General features: G+C 37.2%; 3 protein-coding genes across 8 annotated transcripts in view; 1 reads left to right on the top strand and 2 right to left on the bottom strand.

The window, feature by feature from the left end:
- The window catches only part of LOC122250131 (piggyBac transposable element-derived protein 4), a 2,788-nt gene extending 696 nt beyond the window's left edge, over positions 1–2,092 (bottom strand). Inside the window, exon 1 of the mRNA XM_043011458.2 lies at positions 1–2,092. This exon is cut by the window's left edge and continues 696 nt beyond it. Coding sequence (XP_042867392.2) covers positions 1–1,755 — 1,755 coding nt within the window. The 5' untranslated portion in view covers positions 1,756–2,092.
- Positions 1–6,407, top strand: part of LOC122247210 (BLOC-2 complex member HPS3) — a 20,128-nt gene extending 13,721 nt beyond the window's left edge. For all 6 annotated transcript variants that reach the window (XM_086550139.1, XM_043006264.2, XM_043006263.2 and 3 more), the window contains exons 16-19: positions 2,633–2,869; positions 3,123–3,299; positions 3,703–3,817; positions 4,124–6,407. In XM_086550139.1, coding sequence (XP_086406265.1) covers positions 2,633–2,869; positions 3,123–3,299; positions 3,703–3,817; positions 4,124–4,305 — 711 coding nt within the window. In that variant the 3' untranslated portion in view covers positions 4,306–6,407. The remainder of the gene's footprint in view (positions 1–2,632; positions 2,870–3,122; positions 3,300–3,702; positions 3,818–4,123) is intronic.
- A 167-nt stretch (positions 6,408–6,574) lies between these two features.
- The window catches only part of LOC122247213 (sperm-associated antigen 7), a 6,710-nt gene continuing 784 nt past the window's right edge, over positions 6,575–12,500 (bottom strand). The window contains exons 2-6 of the mRNA XM_043006269.2: positions 11,008–11,075; positions 10,771–10,859; positions 10,220–10,391; positions 9,277–9,433; positions 6,575–7,932 (exon numbers count right to left, since the gene is read on the bottom strand). Coding sequence (XP_042862203.1) covers positions 7,796–7,932; positions 9,277–9,433; positions 10,220–10,391; positions 10,771–10,859; positions 11,008–11,075 — 623 coding nt within the window. The 3' untranslated portion in view covers positions 6,575–7,795. The remainder of the gene's footprint in view (positions 7,933–9,276; positions 9,434–10,219; positions 10,392–10,770; positions 10,860–11,007; positions 11,076–12,500) is intronic.

The following is a 12,500-nucleotide window of genomic DNA, read 5'->3' as shown; positions in this document are numbered from 1 at the left end:
TACTGGTGAACGAGGAGATCGTACTGGTGTGACAGCGCGGTGAGGGGTTAGACTTCTTCTCTCCGTCGTCCTCGTAGGGCACTGCAACAACTCTGCAATCAGCTCGATGCGGAAATCCAGCTGGCTCATCTTTCCACCCAGCCACTTATGCACTGCATGTGCGTTTACTACGGCCATATCAAGCAGGTTGTAGAAAAGCTTGATGTACCATTTGTTTGTTTTACGGGCTGAATGGTAAGATTGAGCCAGCTGGTCACTGATGTCAACCCCCTTCATCCCGTTGTTGTAGTCTACGATGGATAAGGGTTTCCTTTTTACCTCCCCTCTTCTGTTGGGAGGGAGGTCGACCATTTCTTTTCCTGTGTGCATGGTGGACAAAACATTCACCTGTTTTTTGTCCATCCATGCCATGGACAGCAACCCAGTTCTGGAAGTCCTGAAGTCGATGTCTCCCTTCCTTCTCACAGAGAGGTCTTTCGGCATATGTTTTCTGTTGAGTCTTACGGTGCCGACGGCCTCTGTTTTACGTGATTGGAGGTAGTGAAACAGAGTCGGGGAGGAGTACCAATTGTCGAGGTATAACTGATACCCCTTCTCAAATAGGCCTGCTTCGTGCAGCAGATCGGTTACGGCCTTCATACTTGCGGGGACCTCACTCCTGTCCTGTCCCATGTAGATCTTGAAGGCTGAGGTGTAACCAGCTGCTTTCCCATCACTTCCGCATAATTTGTATACCTTCATGCCGAAGCGGGCCCTCTTCGAAGGATTGTATTGAACTGCATGGTGACGTCCTCTGTAGGCCCACAATGATTCGTCTACGGCGATATTCCTCTCTGGGATGAAGACGTCTTTGAAGGTACTCTGCAGCGTGTCAATGACTGGCCTTAGCTTCCACAAGCGGTCGTCTGTTGCTGCCGGATCATTGTTGTCACTAAAATGTAGATTCGAAGTCAGCAAATCGTAGCGGTCGCGGGTCATGGTTTCACGGAAGATTCGGCTGTTGACAAGTGGGTTCTCAGACCAATAGAACCTGTAGGTGGGTCTTGGTTGAATGCCCATCAGAAGACGCAGAGCTATGTACCTCTGCAGCTCCTGCGTGGTGGTGTCTTCCCAGGCTTTCATGTGAGCGGATGGCTTGGGCGGGTGCTGCCGGGCGTAGAGGTTGGTTTCCGCCTCCATCGTCTCCCATAGCTCAGGGGGGAAGAGGCAGTTGAAGATTCCCTTAGCCGTTGAGTCCTCCTCAAGGCCAAGTTCCTCCTTCAATCCAGGAGAACCGCAAAAGGCGTGGCGATGCGGCACGTTCTCCTCCTTGTGCCATCCTTTCCATCCCTTCGACCCAGGGGCGTTGCGGGCGGCGTGGCGGCGGACGACCTCAGACAATGGCTCGTCGGAGTCGATAGAGGTGTCGTGGGCCGAAACGTTGTCAAGAGTGACTTCGTCCCGGTCCAGCTCATCAAAGCTGCAGTCACTATCTACAGCATCATCCCCGTCGTCGATGTAGTCAGGATCATCTACATCGTCCTCGTCCTCCCAGTCAGAGTCTCCAAACAAGGGAACAGAAGGTGCTGGAGCGACGACGGGTTCGTAAGACGTTGATGGTTGAGGCTCACCCACGTCCGTGAAGGACATGAATCCCTCACGAGCATGGGCTCCCCTCGAGGCAGTGGGTGGTAGTAGATCGCTTCTGCGGCCAGATGGTCGGCCGGCAGAATAGCGAGAAGCTCGGGCGCGGGTAGCGGCAAGAATGCGTGGCATGTTGTAAGAACAGAGGTCAGGCTATGAGTGATTTTAGTCAAAAGCTAATGTCATAGGTAACCTCGTGACCGCCAAATTTTTAGCCGGCCTCGTTTGCATAACTGCATCTGGCCTTGTTTCCAGAAGAATGATTGTTATGGGGAGGAGCCTCCCCAAGAACGAATCTCCGTCACCTTCGTAGATGACTTCGTTTGTGAAGATGACTTAGTAACATTGTTCATGTATATGTCTTGCATAATACACTTCATAATTTTTTTTATAATTATCTTTATAAGACAATATAGAGTCTCATTATAATGGATTCTCCAAAACAGGAAAAAAGACAAAAAAAAGTAAAACGTAATTGAAACGTGAAGACGAAAGCCGTAGACTTTTGTACAAAAATTACGAACAAATGTAAAACGCGAAAGAATGATTATAGGTCTTGCTGAGAATGATTTGAATAATTACGTAAGTTTATAGATCAACTCGTCAACACCGCCTTTCTAGCTGACCTCATTTGTATTATATCATCAGGCCTCGTTTCCAGAAGAAGGTCGGGGGGTGGGGTGGGGGGATGTGGATGGGGGGACAGAGGGGAGTGGGAGGGGGAATGGGGGGAGGCGGAACACAGACCAAGCACTGTCAGTGTCGTATCTGACTTCATTAGTGAAGGAGGGGAGAGTCCCGACAAAATACAAATCGAAACTCGGGATCGTCACCTTGCATGACGCCCGGAATCTGAGGAAGAAAAAGGTGCCGTCACCTTACATGACGACCGGAGTTTTGGCCAGGAGGGTGCCGTCTTGAGTTCATGCCACCCGGAATATTTGGGTTAACTCAGTAATAATATTGCTATCACTTCTATTTTTCAAGTATATTTTCTTTCATATTTCAGACCAAGGAAGATCCAAACTGGTGTGACCAACGCGCAGCACTCAAGGAACTCTACGCTCCACGGCCAGTCTTCCTCAATCTCCTGCCGCCATTCAACGTGCAAAAGAAGATGGAGAAAGAGGAAACCCAGAGTGATAAACCAGAGGGGCAGACAAGCCCTGGACAGGAGGAAGAAGAAGAAGAGGAGGAAGGAAGTGGCAACCTCTCATCATCGTCTTTGCATCTTGTGGTTCTCCAGGTAGGATGGTTTTCTCTCCCTCCTTCACTCTATTTTTTTTCCTTTGATTTTCATCATTTACTTCATTTACTTTTTTATTTTTTTATTTTTATTATTATTTTTTTTTATTCATCTTTCCATTCATGTTAAGTTAGGGGTCAAGTTGTTGCATATTATATAAAGTCTTAAAGGTTGCTAGTTGATATTCATGCATCTGCTACAAGAGATTCAAATTACCCTTTGTGTGATTGATCTTGCTCTCTTTACTCTCTAGTCCCTGCTAAGTTCGGACTTGCCGTCTGCTGAAGACCGCAACAACGTCCTCAAGTTTGTGATGTCAAACCCCGATGCTCTCGGTGCCCAGTCTCTCCGGATCCTGTGCCTGGACCCACAGAAACAGCTGGAGTATATTCTCAATGACTTTCCACATGTACTTCTTCAGTATGGAAAGGCAAGTGGTTATTAGATTTGATTGAGTATATAGAGGAAAATAAAGGTACGTGAATATTAGAAATGTTACATTTGTGGGAACTTTCTATATTTTTCTTGCATAGATATACCTCTTTTTGTTGCTTTCATCGTTCATTTCTATAATTAAACGGATAAGTACCTAGCATTTCAGTCTAATTACACAAGAGAATTTATAAGTAAATAGATATATATTCTTTTACCTATGTACTTGTCTTCAGGGTAGTGGAATATTGGGAAAAAAAAAAAAAAAAAAAAAAAAAAAAAAAAAAAAAAAAAAAAAAAAACAAACACTCAATCAATCAAGAGGTAGTAATGGAGTCTAATGACCATATTTATCCTTTTTTTCTCTCTCTTATCTTTAAAAGAATTGCTTCTCTCCCCAGGACATGTATGAAACCGCTACAGAGTGGGAGGAATTAGTGTGCAAGTTGATCAGCCACAAGTCCAGCCTGTGTGAGTCCGACCCGTCATATTCGATGTATGCGGATGTCCTGAATGGTGGGTGTAGGAATTTTATTTCTGGTTATTATTATTACTCCTAATTTTTTTTTATACTCTTTATTGCTTTTGTTTTTGGGGGGAAGAATAGGTTTTCTTTTGCAAGGTAGAATCAGGTATTGTGAATTTCAGGTTGATCATGAACTCTCACTCACTTGCAAAGGCTCAGACAGTGCCATGTGCCTTCTTTTAAATAAATGCTTCAATTTCTAAATTGTTCTGGGTCTCTGCCTTTGCAGCAAATCATGCCATACACTGCTAATGGGTTAAGCATCTTAACATCTTAACCTCTCTCATCTCCCACAGATGTTTTGAGTGAGCTGGTGATGAGCGCACCCCTAGATGTCTTCATACGCATAATCCCAAAGAGTCAGCACGAGGAACTGCGCGGCCACATTCGGCAGTGCCACTCAGCTGCCTTGGCACTCCATCTGCGCTCCTCACTCATTTCCTATGCCCACAATGTGTTAATGCAAATGTCCAAGTGAGGTAAATAACACATTCATGTTCAGTACATGTAAGGTGGTGAAGTGCATGTAAGGTACTGTGCCATAAAAGACAGAGCTTTAAAATTTATATATTCTGTTTTTTACTTATTTGCATTCTTTCATTTTTTTCTTCTTTTTGTTTATTTTTATGTGTGTTCCTTTAGCATTTTCCAAACTTTGTCTCAATTCTGTGTTGAATCCAGATTTTAATTATTACTACTATTATTATTATCATTATTAACCCAAAAGAGATCAGCTACTTAAATCACTTCACTCACTATGGTTGAGCAGCTGTTTGCGAAGTTATGTACTTCTGGTTTGATAATTTCAGCTGTTTGCCATGCATTTGGATTTCCCATGCTCTCTATTAACAAGTGTGAAACAATAAGAGCTTTCAGCTAACTTCGGAAGGCTGTCTCTGTGATGCTTGATGCATGACTTTCCTGTATCATCAAGTGGACCTTATCAAACAGTCTAAAACCAAAACTGTAAACTCCCCATTGACAACTGGAGTCTGGCCCAAAAACCTGACCAGCAATACAGTGCTGATACCCATCCACAATGGGTTTATATCATCATCATACATGTGCCAGTAAATGTCTGAAGTTTGATGTTGTTATGCATTATTAAAGTGCCAATATTTAAATTCTTCAATGTAGTATGCTCTTTTTTTAACAAATGTATAAAGATCTCATTTTGCCTTTTTTTTCTTTTTTTAACAAGTTTTGAATGTTCTGTATGGAAACTCTTGTATTTCTGTAATAGACACTCACACACTACAGTACGAATCCACCCACAACCACCCATACACCCCCACCCCATCCCCATCCACCCATACACCCCTACCCACACCCACCCAAACACCCACACCCACTTACACCTACCCACACAGACATATATGTATGTGTATGTATAATTCTTATATATATTCACAGCTGTTAAAGATATATTCTTATTAGACTTAACAGAAATTATTCAACTGTATCAGGTTAAGTGACTTGGACACTGTATTCTAACGGGTATTCTACTAATTTCATGATGAAAAATTTGATCACCCATCAATGAATCCATCTATGCATATTTCGTAAAAAGACAAGTGATTATCCACACTTTTTTTAATTTTGTTTGTAAGGACTTTTGACTTGAATGAGAATGACAAAACTCAAAGGAAATGTTTCCATGACAAGTCTTTTATTATTATTATTATTACTCTTACTGTTACTATTGGAAGTAAGTAGTGTCACTACTTAATTTACCACGTTTTAAACCCATGTGTATTTTCAGATTGTTCTACTTTTAATGTAGAATTAGTTACAAAAGTGGGGCCCTTAAGTAAAGCTTTCTTCATAAAGATATAAGATTTATACTACAGTGTATGAATTATGTGGCCAACATAAGGAGTTGGGGTGCTGATAGTTTGAAAGGTGATAAGCAAAATACTCACTTTTTTATGTGGCATCATGAAGAATAAGTGGAATTCATGTGCGAGTTTGCAAAACTGGTTTGCAGAATTTAACTTTTTTGAAATCGACAATTGATGTCATTCTTTGTATTTGCTGTGAAGAGAGATAGATGTGAAATATCTATAACCAATACATATGCGTCTACTTAATAGTTTTAATATAAGTACATTACTATATAATTTTTTTTTTCTTCTTCTTCTTCTTTTTCAGTATTCTTGTTTTATAGATGGTTGGTAATAGATGTGAAATCTCTACAACCAATACTTGTGCACCTATTTATTAAGTTAATGAAGGTACTTTTTTTGTATGTTAGCCCTTGTATCATCCCCCCACCCATATTCCTATTTTATAATTATTTCTTAGTTTCCTTTTTTTGCTGTGAAGACAAACCTTAATTTGTGCCTAAGAAAAAGCTTTGATTCAGCTTTTAAAATAATTTAAATTGTTAGGAAAAGACAAAACAAAAGTACCAATGAATTACAGATCTGTATCATAAAGCTTTAATATATCTAGTTGGTTCTGTAATGTGTATAAAGTTAACATGCCGCAATTCATAATGATGTTAACGTGATATATTTTTTGTGTTTTCTGTTATTGTTTATTATATCCAATAAATATGAGTTTATTCAAAACAAGAAATGTAGTTTCATTTTCTGTAAAGTAGGAAGAGATTTCAGGATACATTATAAATTGGTGTAAAAGTCACAATTTTAGTTATCCAAGTCTTTATACTCAATCTCTTTTCATCTAAAAAAAAATAATAATAATAATAAAAAATAAATAAACAAAGGAGATTAAAAAATATCTTAAAAAATATCTCAAGTCATGTTTATTGTCTGCAAAAAATTTCTGATTACCTTTGATATGACAATCGAGATGATCCAAAGTAATCCAAAGTAGTCTGCGTCTTGACAAAGAACATGACAGTGATGGAAATGAATAAGAACCTGACAGGACAGGGATAAAAATACTACATATTTATTTTGAATCGACTAGATTCCTTTTTTTCCTTATTCTTTTTTTCTATTTTTTTAAATACAATCACATGTTTTGTTCTTCCTAGGAAAAATATTCTTCCATCTTTAATAAATTCAACAATTAAGGAAGAATGACAATGATCAATACATATTTTCATAAGCAAACAATATTCTCTTTAAATTCTAGGGTAAAATCAACAATCCTACAATTCTGTCTTAAACATAACCTACCATAAGATTATTTCATGTAAGTTCCACACAAAAAAATGTTCTGCATTTCACGCCTGTAATGGCCAAACTGTATCTACTACAAATTTAAGTACTGATGACAAAGATTACTCATCATATATTTATGATATCAAATTGAAGACCAAAACATATTGAAAGGTAAGGTAGTTCTTATTCCCAAATGTAACAATCGATATATCGATAACTGCACATTATTACAATACGTACTACAACCATTTTTGTTTGAACTGTGAGGTAAATAAATATATCTATATTCATCAATTGGATTTCTAAATGATGTCAAATGGTGCGCAGTGAAAGAGACAACTTAAGTGTTAATGATCATGTTGGATGAGTGAGTTCTTGAAACCATGCAACTTGGATGCTCTTGAGTATCGTCTTTTCTAATAAAACCTACATTACCCGTTATCATTATTATTATTATCATCATCATTTCAAAAGAAAACGTCACATAAGCATTTTGTAGCTATGGAGAAAGAGATTAGAGAGAGAAAAAAAAACAAATGAAGAAAAGTTGGTAACCTACAAACAACTAGTGACTCATTCAATCCCTTCCAAAAACTTCAAACTGTAAACTAAGACAGAATGGTAACTATCCACAAAGTCACTGTAAAATATCAAACCTACAAGAGGACATGGTGAATAAATACAACAATAATAAATTTCTAACTTACTCCAAGCAAAGAATTTCATCTGAACGTGAATGGGGGGAAAAAAATGTTGTATGGAGAAATGTACATCTGAAACAACCCTATGGGTGATAAACAGAGGGTGACACAACACAACTAAGGGAGAGTGTCGTTACGGGTCGTTGCTCTCCTCCTCGCTGTCCTCCAGGTGCGGCTCCTCATCCCCATGCTCTCGCTTCTGCTTTTTGGCATGGATGTCTGCAAGTGCCTCTTCTATTGTCCTTTTGTCCTTCTTCAACTCACTCCTGACTATGAGAGAAGAGATAAATATACTCATCTTGTATTGCACTGTCTTGTATCTTTCTTCCATGCAGATTCCTATTCTAAATGCTCACATACCAGAGCAGTTTGGGAATATCCTGCCCAATTTCCATCTGAAAAGAGGGTTTTCTCCCACGGGTAGTCTCCTTGTTTCCCACATTCTTTGACTTGCCAAATTCTAGCCACCCTTGATGCAGAATGCCCAACCCTTCAATTTGGTCTGAACCTGCTTCCCTGCCTTCCCTTCTTGTACCATGTGGCTTCTCCCTTTCCATCTTATATTCCTTTATCTCCTCCCTGTCTTTACTCCAGAAGACAAAATCCAGGAGGATTTCCAAACTGTTGTTTCACCATTAAATTAACTTTAATGTTTTTTTTCTGCCACTGTTGCAACAAAGTAGAATGGTTTGTCATGCACCTGGACATCTTATTGCCAGCTACTACCAGAAAATTTTGGTAGGTATGTGTTGGCATGATTTGTGTATTACAGTCAAATAACTCTAAAAAATTAAATTCCCTATCAATCATCTTATATTTTTTTTCTTTTTCTTTTCCTTCTTTTTACATAAAATATGTACTTCCTCTAAAAAATCTTATGTATTTCTCCACGTGTTTCTGACTATGTAGGCACAGACTATTCACAACTCTATTAAAGTTAACTTTTCATTATTTTTTATTTTTTATTTTTTTTGCACCTTCCCTCATGTATTGCATTTACTAAACACCATGCACTCACAGAAAGTATAAAACAATATGAACAATAACTACTGATTGTAATCCTTTCTTGTAATCCTTATCAAGTTTTGTGTATCAACTGTATAGAGGCTAACTTCCCCTCAGGAATGTTAAACTCCTAACACAGAGAAATACAGTCTGGAACATAAGATTTCACTAATGGGAGGATGCAACTCCAAATCTACAACCCTGTTCTGAAACTAGAATCATGACCTCAGTCTTTCTATGTTCCTACACTTAAATTACACCTAATTCCAATGTTGACTTAGTGCGTATGTGCACACACACACATACACATACGCATGCATGCACGCACGCACGCACGCACGCACGCACGCACGCACGCACGCACGCACACACACATTCTGATATATTAGCAAAGTGATACTAGTTAGCATTTGATTTGATGCTCTAGTTACAAGTGAAGGAATAAATAGCTTGCAATTTCAACAATAAGGAAAACTGTAGCATGAATGTGATACGAACCAGGGAAACATGCCCGTCACAGTGGGGCTAATCATGTACTCACTTCATCACATGCCTACACATCTTAAATCCTTCTTCTTTTCATTTATTCAAACAAAATGCAAGACTCACCAAAGCCAAACTGTTTATTGACTTCCAAAATTCTTGCAGAATCCTTTCCCGTTTCCTTGCCGACCAGACGTTCGTACTTCTCCGTGAACTTACTCGAGCAAGGGTCTTTTTTCATCTGTTTTGCTCTGACTTCATCCTCTTTGCGTTGCTGCTCTTTCTAGAATTAAAATGCCATGTCATGTTGGGTTCATTATACAAATATAAACAACCATTTCATATATGCATGTATGTATATATGTACATATATACATATATATATATTTCAATTTTTTTATCTACTCATTTATATATTCATAGACATATCTACCTATCTATATCAATATCTATATCTGTACCAATGTCTATCTATATATTGTTCTAAGAAAAAAGAACAAGAAAAACAAAAGTGACCCAAGTTCAATCCCACTCTGACAGTGGATGGTAACCCTGGCCATTCCTTGCACACAGGGGATAATTTAGAAGCACAATAAACACACAGCCAAATCTGACTTGAAGTCATAAGAGCCTGTCACCACATCCACAATCATTATTATCATTCTATCTCTCTATCTATCAATCAATATCAATATCTATCTATCAGTTAATTTCTACATGTATTACCTACTAATGTCTATTTTTATATCTATATCTATCTATAATATCTATATATATCTATCTATCAATATCTATATCTATTTATCTGTCCATTTCAACATCTATCTATCTATTCATTTCTACATCTATTTATCTATCAATATCTATTTCAATATCTATACCTATCTATAATATATATGTATGTCTATTTTAACTATCTATCTATCATTATATATTTCAACTATCTATCTATAAATATCCATCTATCTATCTATCAACATCCACCTATGTATCTATCTATATATAAAGCTTTACCAAGCTAGGCTCAACAACCCCCAAAACGTAATCATAGAAACAACCACGAACACACCTGGATGGCAACCTCCTTCGCCTTTTCTGGGTCCCACTCTTCGCCATTTTTGTAAGCTTCCAACTCGTCTTCAGTCAGCACATATTCCTTCTTGAACACCATCACGTGGCGGTCAACATCCTCCACCCCAAAAGCGTATGTTGTGAGGCCTGCGACGTCTGCAACATCTCGGCTGAAACAGGGTGGGATGTGTAATAAGACAGAATGGAGTTCCTGTTTATTTCTCTGTATTCACAATTCTTTTTATGCTGATGAAAATTCAATTAAAATTCTTTAAACAAAACATTTTGAATTATCTATGCATGAAATGATCACACTAGTTCTACTTCCAATTTTTTCTATAACCTGTTTTCTATATATCTACAACGGATACCACATCATAAAATTTACAATGAAAAATCATTAGAATAATCTATAAGAGCAAGAAAAACAATAAACATTAAATCAAACAGAACAGTAAAATAATGTAAGCAGCATTCATATTGCCGACAATTCAGACTTTCAGAGAATGCTATAACTATACATTATACTATATATTAACAAAAGCTTACACAATACTCCTGGCTACTCTGTCCATGGGCTCGAACTTCTTCTTCATTAGAGTAACGTTTTGGATAAATCTGTTTATTCGCTCTTCGATCTGAAATTGAAATGAAAATAAAACCATAGCAGCAATATTTACTAGCAAGGCTAATAACTTGATAATGGCATAAATGTTCACAAATTTCTTTATACGCATATATCTAATCTAAAAAAGATATTGACACAAAAAAAATTAAATGACTTACGTGTTTTCTGAACTGATTTAGTCTCTCTCTTTCTTTATTCTTTGCCTCTTCTGCTGCTTTCTGTTGTTCTGTATACAGAGAAACACATGATGAATATAAAAAAATTCACTAAGGTATAAAAAATAAAAATAAAAAAATAATAATAATAATAAAAAAAAAATAATAATAACAATAATAATGTTATGAGTTGCCCAGACTTGTCATATGCAAAAATATTACATGAATGTGTTTTTTTTCCAATCAATACCATAGTGATTTCTAGGGAACAGTGATATTGATCAGAGTGGTTATACAGATGACAAAGACCTTTATGAAACAGGTTTGACTGTAAAAATATTTGGAGAAAAATTTCATTCTTCCAATTCACGTTCCCTGCTTGTATCAACATGGACCAACACTGTCTTCATCTGAGGCTTCACTTCATTTTATCATTTTTTCTTGTAAAATGGGGGGAAGATATCATAGATAAAGTATACAAACACTTTAATAAACTGCATTACAATGGTTCAGTCTGTGTTTTTGGCAAATTGTGGTGTAGAATCATTGTACATTTCCAAGGTTTGCTTTCTAATGAACACAAAAAAGTGATAGTAGTGATCATAACAATCAACAAGTAATATTGATCTGTGAATAATAACTATAACTTTGTTTTATGAAAAGCATCAAAACTGAGCTATAAGAATATAAACCAAATCAATAATATCACATATATAATTAGGACACATCTTTATGAGGCCTACGTAGCAAAATCATCAAGGCAAGATGCAATTGAAGTCTTCATCTGAGGCTTCACTTCATTTTATCATTTTTTCTTGTAAAATGGGGGGAAGATATCATAGATAAAGTATACAAACACTTTAATAAACTGCATTACAATGGTTCAGTCTGTGTTTTTGGCAAATTGTGGTGTAGAATCATTGTACATTTCCAAGGTTTGCTTTCTAATGAACACAAAAAAGTGATAGTAGTGATCATAACAATCAACAAGTAATATTGATCTGTGAATAATAACTATAACTTTGTTTTATGAAAAGCATCAAAACTGAGCTATAAGAATATAAACCAAATCAATAATATCACATATATAATTAGGACACATCTTTATGAGGCCTACGTAGCAAAATCATCAAGGCAAGATGCAATGAAGGACCGGTGTCATTGGTTTGTCTGTTTACTCTTCAATACTTTTAATTTTTTTGAGCTTATCATTTTCTGCCTTCTGCATGCCACACAAATTTCTTCTAAATCATCACCACAGGATCACTTCTGACAAGAAATTACTGTCACAGACTGTCAACACATATAGATTAGGATCTAAATAAAACAATCATAGGTTCTCTACGTTAAGAGATTTCATGAAAGTATAAATACCCAACAGCATAATACTAATTTTCTTATGTGCTTTTGGTGCCTGATACCAATTTCTTCACAAAAATGTAAAGAGTGGAAGTAAAATATATTCATGGACATATAAACCAGGTGGGATGGAGCTG

Source organism: Penaeus japonicus, unplaced genomic scaffold, assembly GCF_977035675.1.
Source record: "Penaeus japonicus unplaced genomic scaffold, GWHDUDI00000001_assembly GWHDUDI00000002, whole genome shotgun sequence".
NCBI classification, from domain to species: domain Eukaryota; kingdom Metazoa; phylum Arthropoda; class Malacostraca; order Decapoda; family Penaeidae; genus Penaeus; species Penaeus japonicus.
This window is presented reverse-complemented; position numbering and strand designations above follow the sequence as displayed.